Genomic DNA, 19,974 nt, shown 5'->3' with positions numbered 1-19,974 from the left:
TGGTAGGAAAAGCAGCCGGGCTAGCTCAGGGGGCCAAAGGGCTCCAAGAGACCCTTCTCCTCAAGCTCACCCTTGCTCTCAGCCTTCCTTTTTTCCTAAGTATTTCAGACACATGTAGAAGCAAACACCACAAATAGTAAAAACAACTTTTTTATTTTGGAAGCTGGTGGGTGCTCCCAGGTCATACGCAGAGGAAGGGTGGGTGTTCAGCTCTGGCATCCATTCTTATGACCCTCTGGCTGCACTCAGGGACAGGAAGGGTGCCTGCTGGCCTGGGGCAGGTGTTTACTGGGCTGGCACGAGCTGGGGGGTCTCCTGCCCACTCTCAGTAGGCCCCTCCAGCCCATTTTGCTCTGCCCCTGGCTCGGGATGCTCCAGAGCATGGCGAGTATCAGCTTGCCACAGCTGCACCAGGTCCGTAGGGGTCTTTCCTGCCTGGGGGAGCCAGGAGGAGATCTGGTCACTGTTCAGAAGTCTGTACCAGGAGATGCCCTCATCTATATCACCATCTAACTGGCGATGTTGTAGGTGGCTGGCTGGTTACTACTGGCATCTAATGAATAAAGGCCAGGGACGCTGCTAGCAATCCCACAACGCACAGGATAGTCCCCACAACAAAGGATTATCCAGTCCCAAATGTCAAAAATGCCAAGGTTGAGAACCCCTCATCTCCAGCCTCCCCATATCTTCCTGACTTTCCCACTGTCCCCTTAGCCTTTCTTGAGTCGGGGGACTCTCCTGGTCCCCCCTTTTTTTTGTGATTGCTCTGAGACTCAAAGAAAAACTTGGACCAGGAGACATAGGATCCTTAGGGAGCATGAGGACCATCAGGAGCCAGCACGGTGCTGTCTTAGGAATGGTCGTGCCAGCCAAGTGCTTAGGGCCTGTCCAGCTCTGTTCCTCCCTGGTTTGGGCCTCCCTGGATGTGGACATCAGGATCTTCCCTGGTCTACCTGGAGGCCCTTGGGAAGTTCTCTTACCACCCCTCCTGGTTGTTCCTCTGCACTCACACTCTGGGCAGAGTTGGGAAGGTGGGTGGGCCCCCAGAGAGAGAGACCCTTCACTGTGGGAGGGCTCCAAGGGCAGGCTGGGTCTTGCTGAGTTCCATATTCCCTCCGAATGACCAGCACAGGGCCTGGCCAGCAGTATACACTGACTACTGATTCATGGAAGGAATGAGCTTACCAGATTCTTGGTCATCATGTCGGCTCCATGCAGGAGCAGCAGTTTGATGATTTTGTAGCGGTTGAGCCTGACGGCATCATGCAGGGCACTGTCTCCTTCCTACAGTCAGTGTGACAATCAGTATGGCCCATGGGGGCATGTGGGAGCCCTCAGGCTGTTTGTACCCCTATGGGTGGAGCTGGGCAGGAGGGAACCTGGACACTTACTCTGTCTTTTGCATTGATTTCCAGGCCCAGGGATAGAAAGTGCTCCACAATCTCCACATGCCCTGTTCGGACTGCCACGTGCAGGGGGGTGCTCAGCAGCTGGGTGGGGAGGAAGGTGGAACTGAAGAGACTTGGACTCTGGTACCTCTGGGAGGGGAGCTGTCCTAACTCCAGCCTAATCTTTCCCCCAAGTCCTAGTGCCAAGTCCTGCACCCTGGAGGGGCAGAAATGCTACAATTTCCCACCATCCTATCCAATGGTCTAACTCTGAAGCATGCCACCTCCCCTGGGAAGCCCACTATTCCTATCTCACCCAGCTGCAAGCAACTGCTCACTCCTTTGTCCTTCTTCTAATAATTATAATAGATGCCATTTATTGAGAGATGATTATGTGATAAACGTGGCAAAAGCTTACAAAACATCATCCTTATGTTGAATAAATAATTTACATACATTTTCTCATTTAATTTATGTAAGAATTCTTCAAAATGTTTTACAGATAAGCACCAGAGACACTTATTCAAGATTACACAACAAAGAAATGGATGAATAGCAAAATGGTGGGCGAATAAATAAATGAATGGATGAATGGATAGACAGATGGATAAAGGATGATGAAGGATTCCATGGATGAACAAATCCTGTATCTTTTGGATGGTCCCAACGTCCCCAAGATGGTAAATCTCTTCTCCTCACCTCTCCTCTGTTCTTCCTGCTCCCACCCCCAGACAGTGGCCCCCAAGGGCCTGCAGCTGATGGCAAGAACCCCTCCCTGGGCTCTGCAATCACTCCAGAAACCAGACTAGTTCACTACCTCACTGCCTTCTTGGGTTTTTCTGCCCTCTGCCTTCTGACCCCCCATTTCACCCCACAGCCACCCCAATATCCGTGAGCATTATTGCACCTTATCCCTCATGTTGGTGTCTGCTCCTCGACTTTGCAGGAGCTTCACCGCCTCCAAGTGGCCCCCACGGCAGGCCCAATGCATGGCTGTGCAGTCCAGCTAGAATGGGAGGAAGAATGGGGCCTAAATGCAGAGCTTCAGGGAAGAAAGTGCCCTGGGGGAAAGGACCCCAGTTGAGAGATACACAGGGAAAGGGTTTGGGGAAGGGGCAGGGGCACTTCTGTGCCTGGGCAATGGACCAGGCAGATCAGAATCCTGGCAGCCCATCTAGTACAAGCCAGATTCACAGGGGAAGCTAGGGGAGGAGATAGGCCTGCACAAGGTCACATAGGGTGGGGCTGACCCTGAGGCAGCCTGTTTGTGTCCCAGGTTGGCACAGGTTTGCAAGGAGAGGGAGTTTGTTAGTGCTGGACCCACCTCCTACTTCCCACCCAATACCTGCCCTCTTGCTCACCCGATCCTGGAAGTCCACAGTAGCCCCCTTCTCCAGAAGCTTCTCCAGGATCTCCACGTGGCCCTCTAGGGAAGCTCGATGCAGTGCTGTCCGGCGGAACTATCCCCAGAGAGACCGTCAGGGCCTGACCTCTGGCCCTAGCCTGGGCCTATCTCCCACCCAAGCTGAGACCTTACCCCTACTTGATTCTGAGCCCTGTGCTGGGTCCCCATATCTTCCATGTTCTGCCAGGAACCTCATGCTCTATCCAGACTAGGCCTGGAGTCCTCTTATGCCCTGGGGACCCTGATCTTCTCACTGCTCCCCAAGCACATTAAGCCAGCCCTGGTTCCGCCTGCCAGGAATATCCACTTTGCCCCTACTTCCTGCGAGTGCTTGATAAAGTCTTGCTACTCCTTCAAGATGCAGCTCAAGTGCCATCGTGTTCTTGAAACCTCTAGGCCAGCGCTGTCCTGGGAGGCCCAGAAAACCCTCCACTTGGAGAGTGTTCAAGGGCAGGTCAAGTCTTACTAGACTTTACTTCCCCTGAATGCCCAGCCCAGGGCCAGAACAGGTAGGTGCACACTGATTACTGATCCAAGGAAGGAATGGACTTCATCCTTTCCCACTGCAGTCAGCTTTCTTGCTTTAGTCTCTTGAAACCCATAGGCCATTGCGCATATCTTTCCATTTCTAATGATCTAGTTATACATCAGTCTCCCCACCACTCTCAACTGTTGCTTTTTTCTTTTTTATTTTCTTTTGCTCTCAGCACCTCCTAGTGTAGGGCTCAGAGGCAGGAGGTGCTGGGATAGACCCTGGAGTCTAAGGAATGGAAAGGACATAATGCCAATAGCAATGAAGGTTAGTGGGGTGGTCATTAATTTGCTTAATCCCAGGATATGAGTGTGAGAGAGTACCCACCTAGCGTGAAGGAGGCAGTATCAGGGAAAACAAAAGAAGTATGATGGGTGACAGAAACACTGTGAAAAGAGTGATGACTGCACAATTTTGTAAATGTCATTAACACCCACTGAACTGTACACTTAAAATGGCTAAAATGGCATATTTCGTGTTATATATATTTTACCACAATAAAATAATTCTAAAAGGAAGTATATTATACAATGTGGCCAAAAATAATATTCTATCATGAGCTTTCTAGTTTTTTCATTCATTCATAAATATTTATCAAGGCACTGATATTTCATTTGATATCCTTAACATGCTCTGAGGTAAGTAGGCCACTTTACAGAGGAGGAAACTGAGGCATGGACAGGTGACAGGCCTAGCTTCAGGTCACAGAGCTAGGGAGTGGTTGAGAGGGGGTTTGAGTCCCAACTCCTGGACTTGGGGTCTTTTTTATTCCATCCCTCTTTCTTCTCTAAAAAGCCATATGGTATTTGTTACTCTGGAAGTGGTTTAAGTTGAAAACTGTCATCAAGTTGAAAAGGGTCTAAGGACATAGATAAATTCCTGTGTGAGAAAAAGCACATTCAAAATCTGGGGGCATCTCTGAAAAGGAGGTGGGCACATGTCTGGGTAGGAAGCTCACCTGATCACATGTGTCAGGGGAGCCACCGTCTGTCAGGAACTTCTCAATGATCTTCATGTTCCCCTCCACCGCTGCTTTCAGAAATGTCTCCCCATCCACAGGGCCAGTCTGGAGAGCACGCGTACAGCCATGGGGGGCTGTCCCACAGTGACCTGAGGCCCTCCCAGCTCCCCTGCCAACACAGGTGTCCTCCCTAGCACCCTTACGATCTCCTCGGGCTCCGGAGGTGGCTCCTGCAGGGCGGCCTGGGCTTCCCGCTTCTTCTGCTTGCGTTTCTTCCGCAGCTTGATGAGGTTCTGGATCCCGCCCACATCAATGATCTCCCTCCTGAGGTCGAGGGATGTCTTGCGTACACGCTCTTGGCCCTGCGTAGGGATGGCCCATCAACACCCAGGCTAGGGACTTGGGGACCCCTGAGTAAACTGGAGGGGGAGGGTAGGGAGAGCTTCTCAAGAAGGAATCCAGGTTCAGCTCTCCTGCCCAGGACTAGAAGCAGCAGATGAGACTGGGACACTGATGGCTTAGACCAGGGAAAGGGGAAACTTGAGGGGGCTGCCTAGAAGGTGCCAAGCTTCTAGGCTTCATGTAGGGTTGGGGGTTGGATGAGGGAATCTCAGAGGCATTTCCTAGCCCAGGCCACCAGGACTGGGAATGAATGAATCCTCAGCTTTCCATGCAATTTCACTGGCTTGGTACAGTCATAAAAGTAGTACATGATTAATATTAAAAATAAAAGTAATCCAGAAGCATAAAAGATATGAAAAGAAGGCCCTGCTCTCCCTCCAGTTACTTCTGTTATGGCTTGGTTTGATGCCCTATCAGACTGGGGTCCTGTGCAGTCATCCTCTACATGATGCTCTGGAAACTGGTTTTCTCTTACCAGCCTGGAGCTCTCCGCTGTCCGCACACATAGCCTCCCTCAGCCCTTTAATGCCTGCACGGCACCCTGCTGCACAGCTACTCCATCGCCCGTCACTCTGGGGCTTCCAAAATGAATTCCCTGGGGTCTTGTACACATGCAGATTCTCATTCATCAGGTGTGGGGCGGGGTCAGGATTCTGCATTGCTGACAGGATCCCAAGGGGTGCTGGGGTGCTGGTTCAGAGACCACACTTGGAGGGGCAAAGCCGTCCTCTGAGCACAAGGGCTGGGTTCTCCTCACACTTACCTTAACCTTTTGTAAGGTTGTACTCGGAACCCCATGGTGCTTCTCATCCTCTAACACCAGATTGTCCATGGGCAGCTTCTGGTGGATCCCTCGGAGTTTCTGATAAGCCAAGGAGAGGATGTGCTCCAGGGCCTGCCTGCAGCACCTGGGGAGGCAGGTAGCCTCTCCCCCAGGCAATCCAGGCACCACCTACTTTCTCCTGTGGGACCTCAGCCCTTCCTCAGCCTCACTCCTGACTGGTCCTGGAGGGCCCTAGGCCAGAGCAGGGCTCCCCACAGTTCCCCACCTCAACCCTCAGCCCCACTCTAGCTCAAACACCCGCTCAGCAACCACTGACCCCCGCAAAACAAGATTAAGAGCTCCTGGAGTGAGTTTTCATGAAATTAAATGTATTCACTTTTTTAAGCTCCAAGATGATGATGATTTTTACTTTTTTGGCATTAAAAATTCACTTTGATGAAATAATTGTATTAAGAGATGAAAGTTACTTTTTAAATGGGCTTACTTGGCAATGCAAACATTTGGCAACTTTACGTTAGATACCAACTTTTAATTTTTCTTCAGATTTTATTGATAAAATCCTGGAACATGGAAATTGTTCTCAGGGAATCTGAGGAATGGGGGCCCCAGCTCCCCAGCTTTCATCTTGGAATGCCTCTAAATATTACCTATTCTCATTGTAATAACTCTGGTGAAACTCTTCCCTAGCGCCCTATTTGCAGGCTTGACCTGCCTGGACTACTTCTTCACGGTCTCCTTCTCTCTTCTAAAGGAAACCACTCTTTGTGAGCTGCTGGCGCCTGTCTCTGTGTGCCTGGAACATTCGTCCAGGCTGGAGGGTGCCGAGTCCAGATGGCAGCTGGGGAGGAATGACCACCCTCACGGAGCTCTCAGCTGCCTTTCTCATTTCTCTCTCTGAGCTCTGGTGTTGTGCTCTTCAAGGGTCGTGTTGAGGTCTGATTTCCTGTTGTCCGAAGGCTTCTCCCTTCCATGTCAGGCTTACATGGCTTGGGGTCTCTTCAGTGCTGGCCTCACCTGAAACACTGCTTCTTCTTCCAGGGATAAGGGGTGACCTGCGGCTGCAGCTACTACTGCACATGGTCTCCTCCTGGAACATCCTGAGGGTGGGCTTGGCTCTTAATTATCTTGGTCTCCCCAGCACCTATAACGGGGCCTAGCACATAGTAGGTGCTCAGAAAATGTTGGGAGAATGGAAAAGAATGAGTGAATGGGTTATGGCAGGTGGGCTCAGCATCTCTGCTCACCCAGTCCTCAGTGATAACCTGACCTAGTGAGCACCCAACAACAGAGGCCCAGCCCCTGGGCTGGCCTGCAGGGCTCTCCTTTCCCTTCCATGTCAAGGAGGAGGCACAAGCTGGACAGAGGCTCTCCTCTGAGAAACCTGCTGGGCTGGGGTATGGTGGGCACACCTGGGGACTCTAATGCTCACCCACACCTTGCCCAGACTCTATAGTCTGTTTCCTCAGATTTGTCTTTGCGGGCTGGCATATAGTAGGTGCTCAATAGATGATTATTTAATTAGATGCTAGCTGGTGAAACACAATGAAACAAAACTCACACCTTACATCATAGACTGTTGTACAGGTTAAATGAGAGAAGGTCTACACAATGCTCAGCACAGTGCTTGGTACAGAGGAGGCCCTGGCTGGGGAGGCTGGCTCTATGGGCCCCTGGTTTCCTGACAGCCCTGCTGCTATATTTGTTGGATGAATGAATGGATGAGGACTGTTGTGTTCCCTTGCTGAAGGTCTCTGTGTCCAGTGGCAAGGCTCCAGAAATGGCACAGCAGCATGACTCACCTGCCTGGCGTTGCCCAGCCCACGTGCACATGCCCTTGGAGGAGAAACAGCATTCCTGGAGATCCAGGGATGCCCTGGCCAGCACTCAGCAGACTCAGGCCAAGCTCTTCCCTGGCAAACCTGCCCTCCCTTCCTTAGCCCTCAACTTTGCTTCCTTTTTCCTTACCCCCATTCAGTCACTCTTCCTTTTTTGAATGGCGTCTACCTCTAAACTGATTTATCTCCTTTCTCCCACTCCTGTTAGAGCCAGTCTTCCCCCCCATTCCCCAACAAATCCTTCTCTGGGCTGCCTTCCTAAAATAGGTCAGATGGCATCACTCTCTCTCATGCCACATTTAGTGGCTCCCCATTGCCGACAGCATATTTTTCATGTGGCCCTCTCTGGCTTATGCCCTGCCTCTCCTCCCAGCCTTCTACAACAGACTCCCAATCATGTTTTTCATTCACCCAAAGCTTAGCACCCATCGTTTCCTTGGCCTGGAATACTCTTCCCTCCCGATCTCTACTCACCATCCTTGAACGCCCAGCTCAAATGCCATGCTGCCCACAGAGAAGTCCTTGAGGGCCCACCCACCCACCCACCCTTTAAGCTCCTTCACTTTGGATTTAACACCTCTATTTCATCACTTCTTTACTCTGCCTTGTTTCTTGGTTGATGGCACCTAACAAATGGTTGAAATAAATGTGGTATTGGTAAAAAGGAGGCAGGAGCTGGCCTTAACTGATCCTCATCCCTCACAGCACCTGGCACTTGGCAGAGCAGATCATAGGTCAAGTATTAGTTTAAATAAAAGGAAGAGTAGGACAAGTCTGCGCCCCTCCTACCTCTTCATCCCAGAAGAAATGCAATTAACCAGAGCCCCAAGTTCCAAAGGCATCCACAAGTGTGAAGGGCATTCCTGGGAAAATCCACACTTCCTCCCCAGCTTCCCTTCCCTGTGCTACCAGTCATCATTCTTCTTCAGGGCCAAGCCCTGGAGTTGCTCCTGCCCCAGCCTCTCCCTCAGCAGCTGGGGCATCTCAGGGTTCCCCACTTCCACATCCCCACCAGTGCCCCAGCTGTCCTGCTCTGTGCTGCCTGGCAGCCCAGGTAGGTGGGCAGTGTCTCAGGGAGCACAGCTTGGCTTGCCCACAAAACTGTCTCAGTTCTTGGGGCTGAAGCCTCAGTCTCCCACTGCCAGTAACCCCTCTTCCAGGGGTACGCTGGGGCTGGCATGGAGCCAGATGGGCCCTTGGGGACACCTGTTCTCTTGCCTACCACAGGGGTGGCAGCCAGGCTCTTCCTTCCCTTGACAGCAGAGTTGGGTCTCCTCAGAACCCGCTTGGGCCCCCATACCTCATTCTCCTCCTCCTGTGCCAGCCGCTGCTCGATAAGCTCTGTGGCCCTCTGCACTGCCTCGGAGCCTGCCATGGTGCTGTCTGTAACCTGCCTCTGTAGGCCACAAGGCCACGGGGGATTTATAGGCCAGGACACCCACTCCCGCCCTACTGGGCGCTTTTGTCATGAGCTCACTGGCCCAATTCTCCACCTGCCTCCCCCACCTGTCACCTTCACCCCGGGCAGCCCCAGGGAGTGGGGGAGGCAGGGATAGTTGCCCCCTGGCCCTCAGCCTAATGGACCTGGAGTGCCCAGCACCTCAAGAGCAGGGCCTGCAGGAAGGAGCCGGCCCAGACTCTGTCCTGAGTGCTTTGGGCCCAGCTGGGCCTTAGCCAGGGCAGCTGGGCTTCACCAAGGATCAGCTGGCTGCCCCTACCCTGATGGCAGTGCCACCTGCTGGACGCTTGGAAACTGCCCAGCCAGAGACAAATGTGGGGCCTCATACAGGTCTGCGCTCTACACTGTCCTGAGAAGAGGCCCTGCTTGCTCTGGGGTGGGGCAGATTCTGCCTTGTCTGGGCTGGAGTGCCAGAGTGCAGGGACGGTAGGGGCAGTTACCTCCCCCTGCCCGGAGCTTCTGCAGGCCTTTCCCTCTCTGGGTCCCACAGTGCCCCCTAGCGAGGCGTTATAGCGTTTGGCTACATGTCCACTAGCCCCTGACAAACATCAGTCTGTCTGTCTCAGGGGCCTCTGCAGGACTTAGATGGTCTTACTTCAAGAGGGGTCTCAGGAAGCCACCGGAAGGGCCAGTGTACAGTGCCAAGCCCAGCTGATGAGGACACTAGCTCCTCCTGATCATCCTTTCCTCCCAGTTTCCCTATCAGGCCACTCTGACAAGGGGGCCAGCCATGCTCACTGAGAAAAAAAAATACTCCCAACTGGAGAAAAAGCAGACTTGAACTTGCTCAGTTCCATACCTGGAACAGAGGGAGTGAGCCTGAGGTCTCCATGACTTAGGTTCAGCCTGCCAGTGAACCATAAGCGCCACAGCTCTGCAGTACTGTAATGCCCACATGGCCTGCCCTCAGGTAAACCACCTTATCTAAGAGCCCCTCTGCTTACATGCACACTTTCCTCTAAGGAAACAGAGGAACCAGCTCCTTTTTCTCTCTGGTTCCCTTGCCAGCAAGCTGACACATGCTCATAATCTAAATGTGTCAGAGGTTTTGCTTTAACATCACCAGAGAGGCAGCGTGTCCAGGACTTCTACACATTCCTCAGTCCTGAGGGCCCGGCTCAGGGGCTGGGGCGGCAAGCCAGCACTCTCCTGCTGCAGAAGCAGACTGCCAGGTAACTAACGTCCCTTCCCGAGATGCCGCCTATGCTTTCAAGCACAGCCACAGCTGTTACCTTTATCCTCCCAGCAACTGGAGGAAGAAGTAGGGCAGGCAGCATCACCACCACTTGGAGGGTAAGCCAAGTGGGTTCATAGGTTGAGTGGCTGTTCCTCAGGACCTACACACACTAGCAGTTCAAGACTCCCTCCACTATACTCTGTGCTGCACCCAGAGCAGCTGGGGAGGCCTTACACCCACTTATTCCCACACCAGAACTGAGGCCTGGGCTCCACAGATCTGTAGGAGGATCCAGAGCCAAAGCCAGGCAAGAGAGAAGGAAGGAGCAAAAGGCTTTATTGATAAATATGCAGATACGTTTGTACACAGGGATCTGCTATGGGGCCATGACCAGGCTGCAGACCCCTGCTGCTTGGGTTACAGCCCAGAGATGGCCCCGTGCAGACACCTGCCACAACAGCCCAGCCATCCAGCCACCTGCCTCATCTCTGCCAATTGTGCTGGGGGCAGGGAGAGGCAGAGGCCGGCCTCAGGCTCCCCACCCTGAGGGCTCACGAGCAGTCCCCTCTCCTCCGAGGGACTGGCCCTGTGCCCAAGGCAGAGTCAGGGGGTGGAGGCAGGGATGGGAACAGCAGCTGCTTCAGACCCTGAGCAGAAAACCAGAGTGAGCACACCCAGCAGCACCAGATGACAGATCTGGGCTCCGGGGCCTCTGGGCTGCCCTCGTGGCTCCAGCCTGCTGACGGAGAGAGGCAGGGTGGAGGCTCCAGTGCGCCTTTACTCTGACGAAGCTGGCAAGGCCGGTGTGTGGCAGCATTGCTTCCTGGGTGCCAGGGACTGGTGGCCCCTGGTGCCCCTAGGAGGCAGGGTCCCTTCACAGTTCGCCCAGCAGCCATAGGGCGGGGAGGAGGCACCCCTGAAGAAAATAACAGCATTTGAAGGCAGCAGCAGGGTGGGGGACCTAGTGCTCCAGCTGGAGGCCTCCCAGCCCCAAGAGGCCCTCCCTGGCCTTTCCTCCCAGGAGTCCACGGGCTCATCAGTCCTGGGGTGGTGGGGGCTGGTTGATGATGACCTGGATGACAAAATCTTTCTGGATCTTGGTTTCCTGGAGCCGAGTGCGGTCTGTGAGCAGCTTCCCAGAGAAGAACCATCGCTGCCAGGACGGCTCGATGCCCTCCTGGGAGTGCAGCTGCCTCTTAAGCTGCCCCACTGTGTCAGGCAGGCTGGCGTCGAGCCTCACGTCCCTGCCTGTGGACAGGCGCACCTTCAGGGGGAACTCCCGGCGCATGCTGGGCGTCGGCTCAGGAGGCTCCAGGCTCTCCTCCTCAGTGTGCTCCAGCAGCAGGTTCACGGGTGGAGACAGGCAGTAGATGGGCAGCTGGTAGCGATTGCCCAGCTCATCATAGCATTCACAGAGGGTCCCTGTGGGAAGGACAGGGCAGTCTGAGTTGGCCTGTGGACCCACTGTTAAGGACTGAATTGTGCCACCCCCTAAAATAATTTGTTGAAGCCCTAACCTCCAATGTCACTGTATTTGAAATAGGGGCCCACCTGGGAGTAATTAAAGTTAAATGAGGTTGTGGGGATGGGGCCCTGATACAACAGGATTAGTGTCCTTAAAAGAACAAACACCAGAGAGCTCTCTCCCTACCATGTGAGACATAGAGAGCAGGCAGCCATCTACAAGCCAAGAAGACAGTGCCCACCAAAAATCTAATTAGCTGGCACTTTAATCTTGGGCTTCCCAGCCTCCAGAACTATGAGAATAAATTTATGTTGTTTAATAAGCCATCTGATCTATGGTATTTGTTATAGCAGCCCAAACAGCAGACTAATACTTGGGTCAGGGCCACTTCACAGTCCCTAAATGCACCCTACAGTCATGTCTCCCTGGGACAGCTGGGAGGAGCTCAAGATAGAATCAGGAAGACCTAGGCTGGCATTCTGGCTCCACTAGGTAGTAGCTTGTTCAACCCCTGCAAAGCCCCTAGCTTTCCATTTGTTCTTTCAACAACCCTTTCCTGAGCATATGTGCTGGGTGCTGGGGTTACAAGTGTGCATGGAACAACACAGGTCTTGCTCTTCACGGCTTATACCCTAGTGGGCCTCAATTTCCTTATTTGCAAGCTTTTGCATGTAGCAATATATTTACTGTGCCTCGAGCATTTACTAAGTGCTGAGATTGGACTAAATGATGTTATATGTATCCTGTTGAATCCTAATAGCCATCCTATGATGTAGGTACCACCGCTTTACAGTTGTAAGTCACTGAGGCTTTAAATTCAAGAAGCTTCTTGCTCAAGGTCACACAGGCAGGAAACAGACACTTGTGTTAAAACCCAGGTCTGTGACTCTGGAGTTCCACTGTTATCCTCTCCTTCACATGGCCCCATAAGGCTGTGATGATCCTAAATGAAATAATGCAGTAGAAGCTTCTAGCTCAGTGCCCAGCACATAGTAAACCCAACAGAAGGTTGGTACCTCAGATGTTCTGGGATGCCAAAGCACCTTGAGTAAGTCTTCAATTTGCTCTCATTGCACAGCTGTGAGGTTTGCTGATGCCTTTCCACCTCCTCATTAGGCAAGCAGGGACTATGTCTCGTTTTTCTTTGTGTCCCCACTCCTGATCCATCATGCTTGGTAAGGGTTGTTTGAATGAACAAGTGAATAGCCACACATGCACACCATCCCCACACCAGCTTGGATAGAAACTCCTGATGCCACTGGCTCTCCTCCACCCTGAATAGTGCCAATGGTCCCCTTGCTCCAGTGGGAGAAAGCCCTGGCCTGCCTGCTCACCATGAGGCAGGGTGATGCTGGCTCCGTCTAGGATGGCCTGAGCCAGCTCATGGTCGTTGGCCTCCGCTGCATAGGCGGCAGCCTTGAGGGCGTCCCAGATCTCCTTGCGGCCCTCAAAGGCGGGTGCTGTGTCCCAGAACTCATCCCGTTTGCTCCGCAGCTGCCCGTCAGTCATGGGGTAGTCGCTCTTCCACTTCAGACGCTCCTTCCTCAGGGGCTCATTGCGTCCTGGGCAGGGCAAAAGGGTGAGGCTCAGCATCTCTAAAGCCAGGGCTGCAGCCCACCCTCCCCCAGCCTCCTGTACCCCAAACCCTGGCTGCAGTGACTCTGAAGTACTTAAATTTCCAGGCCCTTTCTTGGATTCACGGGACAGTTTGGACACTGCACACACCTAATCTGCACATATAAACTAGTTTTGTCAGCGAAGTATACACTGTCTTCGGGTTACTGATGCTGTTAAGTTTTATTATTATTTGATCCTCAAAACACAACAGACAGGGAATCTAAGAGCGTTTGTCACTGGCGTAAGGTGACACAGGTACCAACTTAATGCAAGACTTTCTGACTCCCAAGGCCACCCTCTGCTCACTGTCCGTACCATGCTACCACTGGGGGTAAAAATTACTCAAGGATTCCACCATTCAGAAATAAACACTGTTGGCACCTAGATATATTTCCTTTTCCCCACTTTTCTCAATATAGTTGAGTTCCTATTATTAAATTTAGTTCTTATATTCCTTAATACAGAAAGGATTAAAAAAATTTTCATGCCAATATACTTTATTTTACACTTTCATTATTATCAATATATATTTCCATGATTTAAAATGATAAACAATTGTAACCCATGTTAATGTTCCACCATATAGTTACAAAGAGTATTTTTTTAGAAAACCATAACCAACCAGCCAAAAAAATTCCTACAGCATCTGAAGAAGAAAACAATTCTGTTAAATGTCATTTTTCTTGTTACCTAGCCCCAAGTAACCTCCAAGACAGCTCCAGACCACGGTCAAGATTGAGGGCAAAGGCATCTTTCAAAGGCTTAGGAGGCTAAGTTACCTCAAAGCTTAAGGCAGAATGATCCCCAGGAATGAGGACTAAGTGCTCAGCTCCCACTGTAGCTCAGATCCAACAGGTGAGAGGTGTAATTAAAGCTGGCAGACTGCCACCAGAAGCCCCTCTGACTGGGGCATGAGACAGGGGTCCTCAGGGGAAGAGAATGACATTCGCTGCCTACCCATTGTGCGAAAGAACATCATCCAAGCATTGCATTTACATACATCATCCTTGCAGTAGCCTTAGGTGCTATGTGTTATTATCACTATTTCACAGATGATGGGACAGAGAGACTAAATGACTTGCCTAAAGCCACTCAGTAAGTGACAGAGTGAAGGTTCCACCTCAAGTGAGACTAAGTCCACAAATGGCCTCCTGTGGGTTTGCCACTACCTCTGCAGGCTGAAAACTCTTTTAAAGCCAGACGTTCTACCCTTCAATTAAAAAAATAAAATAAATAAATAAATAAATAAAAAAGCCAGACGTTCAACTTAAAGTGCCCCTGGGCAGAAGAAAGAAATGCAAATCCTCCTTGTAGGAAAACAACTTCAAACCAGGCCTCAAAGAATTCCCAAAAGAAAGTTCCAAGGAAAATAAACAATAAGTTCATAGTTTTTTTATTTTTTTTAAAAATCACAGCATAGGAGGAAACTAGACAATATGAACCACAGCCAGCAAAAACAGCAGACAGGAGAATCAGACTCACAAAGTCTGGGATTTATCAGACACAGATTATGAAATACCAAGTTTGAGAAATGAAAGCCTTAAAAATGTGAACAGGGAAAAAGAGATTATAAAGAATGACCAAGCAGAAATCAAAAGAACCATATAGGACTTAATGAAAAACAGAATAATTAAAATTCATCTTGTCTAACATTTTAAATCAGAATTTCCAGGAATAGGAAAATGGGGATGAAGCATTATTCAGAGATCATAAAGATACCCATTTCCTTCTAAACTGATTTATAAATGTAATGCAATTGCAATAAAATTCCTAACTCGAAGGTTTGTTGTTGTTTTTTGTTTTTTCCATGGAACTTGGTAAGCTGATTTTAAAGTTCATAAAAAGAACACAGATACTCTTAGAGAAGAATAAGGTGGAGGAAGTTGCACTACCATTATCACCACTAATTATGAAGCTGTAGTGAGTGCAGTACTGGAACGAGGACAGACAAATGGGCCAATGGAAGAGAATGAAGAGCCCAGACCCCGACCCAGGCATATACAGAAATGAATTTAAAATGAGAAGGAGCATTGCAGATGGTGTGTGTGTGTGTGTGTGTGTGTGTGTACATATAACAGACAAGAAATAATAAATATATCTTCTCTCTGCCCCAGTTCCTGCTAGTATTGGTCTTTGAGCCAGTCCCTGATACAGAGACCCTAGAACCCTTGTAATTTCCTGAGTGGGAGGGATGTCTGATACAGAGCTCCTAAATCTCTTGGAATTGCCTGGGTGACACAAGTGTCTTTTGTTCTAATGAGGGGACTCTTGGTGGGCTCCTGAACAGTGGCTGGCCACCAGAAAGACCAAGCCATGATAAGCTTGAAACTTTCAGTTCTGCCTCCCATTCTCTGAAGTGGGGAGAGGAGCTGTAAATTGAGTTAATAATTGATCAAGCCTACGTGATGAAGCCTCCACAAAAATCCAGAAGTGTGGGGTTTGGAGAGCTTCCAGGTTGGTGAATACATCCACATGCCAGGAGTCTGGCACACCCCAAGTCTGGGGACAGAAGCTCCCACACCCTTCCAGACCTCACCCTATGTATCTCTTTATCTGGCTGTTCACTTGTTTCCTTTAAAATATCCTTTGTAATAAATTGGCAATAGTAAGTAAACTGTTTTCCTGATTCTGGAGCTGATCTAGCAAATTATCAAACCCGTGGAGGGGGTCATGGGAACTTCTGATCTGTAGCTAAGTTGGACAGAAGTCATGGGTAGCCTGAGGAACTACTGCTACTTTGCAGTTGTCATCTGAAGTGGGGAGCAGTCTTGAAGGATTGAGCCTTTAACCAGTGGGATCCGTGCTAACTCCTGTTAGTATCAGAATTGAACAGAACTGTAGGAGACCTGTTGGTGTCCACAGAGAATTGAAGAATTGCTTGGTGTGGGGAAAACACCCACACAACTGGTGTCAGAAGTATCCTTTGTGAGCAGTGGGGGAGAAACACAGGAGATTCTTCTTTATAATGGATTACCGATAAATGGCATTGGGACTAGAGGTTCTCCCTGTAGGAAAACATGAAACAGAATGCCACAAAAATCAAAACCAGATCACTCACAGGCTTATGTGGGAAAGACAGAAAGGAGGCATTGGAGAAACAGAAAATCACAGTTCTGTTGGCATATTTTTTGTGGAAGCTGGGCCCAGAGGTGTTTTTGCCTAGAACAAAGCAGTAGCCCCCTTCACGATTTGACTCCTTTCTTGGGTCCTTTAGCATTGATGACTCCCTACCAAGTGCTCTGATCCATCCAGATTGATAGCTGCGCAGTGACACCCTCGGGGACCTCCAGGGTGGAGACTTCTGCTTCTCCACTCAGTGACCTAGTTGGTCTTTGGGGCTTTTCAAGTTCTTGAGCTGATTTCTATTGTTTCTTCCTCTTTGGCAGATGTCACTTCTTACTGGTCTCCATCTACCTGCTGCTCCTACAGGGGGAGGTCATGTCCAGTTAACAGGCTTCTGACAGTTAGCTGAGGGTTCAGGAAACTTGTCAGCACTGACGAAATCGAGAGCATCCGGTTCTGAGAAAGAGGCTCCCTAAAGAAGAAAGTAACTCAACTTTGGGACGTCTGCTGTTCCAGCTCAATGACCTCCCCACCTCCACCCCACAAACAGCCAGGTTTTGGGCAGGTTCCTGATAAATGAGGTTGCTGGACTATTGACACTAAGGTGAAACCATGTATAACTCTAAAATAAACATAGCCCTGCAGTCACCTTTCAAAGTCATCACCTCAGGAGGCCACGCATACCTGAGGATGCTGTGCTTGCATGCCTCACCTTCAGAGTCCCCTCCCCTCCCCATAGCCGCACACTTTGCTGTCATAGACAAGATTCTCACCCATGGATGGACACAGTGCAAGTGAGCCTCAACAAGTATTAACAGCATCTGGAGTCACCCAGGATACAAGAGTTTAGAAATTCCTCACCCTGTACGCTGATCCTTTCAGGCTGAAAATACTAGAAAATATTAGAATGGGGCAGTGGTGGGGTCTGGAAAGAGGAGGGTTGGTGTAAGAAAGGAGCAGCACTAGGCCAACTGTTGCCTTCTCAGCCGTCATGCCACCTCGCAGCCAGCAGGGGGCAGCCGCAGCACCTCTGGGCCAGGTGAGGGCTCCCTTCATCAGTGAGTCCAATACAGCATAGCGCTATCCAGCAAGGTTCTCCAGACCCAAGGTAGGCATGTACTAAGAGACATGCCAGAATGTCTGGATCCCTACACAATGATGCTTATAATATTAGGCACAGATATAGACAAAAACAGAAAAGGAAGCTTTTAATTCAAACACAAAAACAAACTGATGAATATTTTAAATTTACTTTAAAAAAAAACCGGTGTTTTATAGTTGTTGAGCCCCAAATATTGGGCAGTGAAAAGGGTGTGAACACTCTCATATGCTATACAAATTGGTACCAACTTTCTGGAGGGCATTTGGTATGGTACTAAAAAACTTAAAAATGTGCATCTCTTTGGCTCAGCTGTTTGGTTTCTAAGAATATTCTAAGAAAATCATCACAAGGGTGTGGTGAAGGTTTATCTACAAAGCTGTTTAACTTAGCACAGTTTTAAACAGGGGAAAGCCTGAAGCGAACTAAATGCACTCCACCAAGAGAAAGGCTAACTAAAGTCTGTGCATTTGTGGCAGCCCCACGCATTCATACTTGGTAGGGTGACAGGATGCTGAGTAGTAACATGACCAATGTCCACAATACTCTGAGAAAAGGTCACAGAACATTAAGTGCTCTGTGCTCCTGCTTCTGTTTCTACAAAAGTATGCAAAACGATATACATTAAAAAGACTGGAAGGATTTACAGCAAAATGCTGCAGTTACCAGTGATTTTTTTTTTTGCTTATATTTTCCAAGTTTTCTACAAGAAGCATTTATAACTTAGTAGCAAGAATAATACAATGAAAGCTGTTAACAAGCAAAAAGGTTACATAAAGTTCCAGGGATCAGCCATGGCAAATTAGGAAGAGTTTGACAAGCGGGGTGAGGGAGACTGAAGGTGGAAAGTCCAAGGCCCACAGTCTCTAGGATTTCAGTTGCTGGAAGCTCTGGGTGACTCTGTCCAGGGCCAGGGCAGGCACAAGAGCAATTAGGGACTTCTATTATGTCTCCACCTGTCCTAGATAAGCTCGAGGTCAAATACAGAGTAACAGAAATGGTCCTCCTTAATGAAGCTAACAACAGAGAATTTTTAAAAACAACAAAAGATCATTCTGCAGTCAAGGCACACACCTGCATGAAGAGGTACAAAACACCCACAAAAATTGTGGGTTTCTGTGATTATGGTGGGCAGAGAATAGCAAAAGACACTGTGACAGAGAAGAGAATGGCTGTTGCTGAGTACAGAGGCAAAAGCTGGGTCTGGAAGGGTTGTCTGCAGCCCCTCTGTGTCACAGTCTCCAAGGTGCTGGTTAAGAAGGCAGAGTCCTACAGGGCCGTCAGACCCTCTGACTCAGAGTCACAGGGGCTGAGCTGGGTACCGATGGAAGAACTACAATTGTAAACAGCAAAACAGAAGTGGAAATGGCACGCTCATCCATGCCTTGATATTAGTTAGTTCAACGGCTCACCTCCAAAGGTGCTGTTGAGAGCAGATTTGGAGAGGAAAGAGGGAAGACAGCAAGAAGGCACAGTGTTTGGGTCGGGGAGGATAATGATGGTGGATGGTGTGGTTTGGCCTCAATAATAAATGATGTCTGGCAATGCTACCCCAGGGAAGGGCCCTGAAAGAAGAGTGGGGGAAAAAACACTAAAGACCCTTTCCAATGCCTAGAGATGGTGTGCACCTATGAGCGTGCATGCATGAGTGTGTGCACTCTCGCCACCTGATTCATCCTGCTTAATTCAGAATGACTACACTAAAGGGGTAGTTCTCAAGAACCCATGAAAGGACAACAGGCCCTGGCTGCTTCTCTCTGAATATCCCAGGGCCTCACAGTGTGCCTGGCCCAATGCAAGTTCTCAGCAAGTGTCTGTTGCATTGAAAACAGAACTACAGTGAGCAGGGTGGGGAGCATGGTAGAGGAATTACAGCTGAAGGCAGCAGTGGGCAGGCAGAGGGACGAGGAGGAAGGTCTGCATGAGGAAGAAGTCAGACAGTCCCTCCACTTCTTGACTCCAGACCCCACGAGATCCTTAGTGTGGCTCTGGGGACTGCTACAACTGAGCCACTGGGATGTGACACCAAGACTGAGGCTAGCCAAGGGAAGCAGAGATTTCCCAGGACAGTCGGTCCACCCAAGCCAGGAGACAGCCCTATTTATACCTGCAGCAATCCCCAAGCCCTATTTCCACACTCGGTTACCAAGCTCCATCCTCAAGCCTCTACTCCAGGGATGGGGCCAACACTGTGCTCCCCAGAAGTACTGATTATGTGACAAGACTGGGCTCACTCTGGCTGGTGTGAGATGAGGCTCCAGACAGGAGAAGGCAGGGACAGGTATCTCCCCATCCCAACAGCCTGGGCTGCAAGGGTCCCCTGGCCAGGATGCAGCCTCCAGTCTCTCTTCTTCCCCTGCCACCCTGGTAGTCACAGCTGGGAAGCAGGGGGCTGGAGAGATGTGGCAGGATAAGAGGTAGGATAGCAGCAAGTCCCAGAAGATTGGCCAGGCTGGGGAGGGTGCAGCTAGGGGAAGCGGAGCCCAGGTAATCCCTTCAGGAAGCACGGTATTTATAGTTAGACTTAGCTGAGGATGACCCTCAGAGCCTGGGTAACCTTCAAAGGGAAAGTGCTGGCCCAGCTCTGCTCAGCAGGGACCTCCCCTGCCTGGGCCCTTCTTCCCCATTCACTCCCTCTGCCCAGGGAGGGCAAACAGTGGAGCCAGTTGCTAAGTGACAAGCCAGGCTTCCTAAACTCTGTCCCCTCCTGGGGCATGTCTGATGAATCCTGGGCAGAGCTGAAGGAATCAAGGCTCCTCTGGGAGCCTTGCACTCGGCTCTGTGGTG

The 19,974-nt window shown here is 50.3% G+C and overlaps 2 protein-coding genes and 1 long non-coding RNA gene across 4 annotated transcripts in view; 1 reads left to right on the top strand and 2 right to left on the bottom strand.

Annotated features, from left to right (window-relative positions):
• Nucleotides 1–134: 134 nt before the first annotated feature.
• ANKRD2 (ankyrin repeat domain 2) lies at nucleotides 135–8,813 on the bottom strand. Of its 2 annotated transcripts, none has more exons than XM_036886521.2 (9): nucleotides 8,608–8,813; nucleotides 5,452–5,550; nucleotides 4,490–4,648; nucleotides 4,284–4,391; nucleotides 2,750–2,848; nucleotides 2,296–2,394; nucleotides 1,392–1,490; nucleotides 1,186–1,284; nucleotides 135–435 (listed from the first exon to the last, which is right to left on the bottom strand). In XM_036886521.2, the coding sequence occupies exons 1-9, from the start codon at nucleotides 8,680–8,682 to the stop codon at nucleotides 286–288; spliced, it is 987 nt and encodes a 328-aa protein (XP_036742416.2). In that variant the 5' UTR covers nucleotides 8,683–8,813; the 3' UTR covers nucleotides 135–285. The 2 variants fall into 2 exon arrangements, with proteins under 2 accessions (XP_036742416.2, XP_057362170.1); XM_057506187.1 differs by lacking the exon at nucleotides 8,608–8,813 and adding an exon at nucleotides 6,487–7,226.
• Nucleotides 1,399–1,984, top strand: LOC130684621 (uncharacterized). Its single transcript, XR_008998979.1, has 2 exons — nucleotides 1,399–1,532; nucleotides 1,891–1,984. It is a non-coding gene; the product is annotated as an uncharacterized LOC130684621 (long non-coding RNA).
• A 1,449-nt stretch (nucleotides 8,814–10,262) lies between the features above and the next one.
• The window catches only part of UBTD1 (ubiquitin domain containing 1), a 48,670-nt gene continuing 38,958 nt past the window's right edge, over nucleotides 10,263–19,974 (bottom strand). Inside the window, exons 2-3 of the mRNA XM_036886489.2 lie at nucleotides 12,743–12,970; nucleotides 10,263–11,365 (exon numbers count right to left, since the gene is read on the bottom strand). Coding sequence (XP_036742384.1) covers nucleotides 10,980–11,365; nucleotides 12,743–12,970 — 614 coding nt within the window. The 3' untranslated portion in view covers nucleotides 10,263–10,979. The remainder of the gene's footprint in view (nucleotides 11,366–12,742; nucleotides 12,971–19,974) is intronic.

This window comes from Manis pentadactyla, chromosome 8 (genome assembly GCF_030020395.1).
Source record: "Manis pentadactyla isolate mManPen7 chromosome 8, mManPen7.hap1, whole genome shotgun sequence".
Classification (NCBI taxonomy): Eukaryota; Metazoa; Chordata; class Mammalia; order Pholidota; family Manidae; genus Manis; species Manis pentadactyla.
Note: the sequence above shows the minus strand (reverse complement) of the source record. Positions and strands in the feature narration are given on the sequence as shown.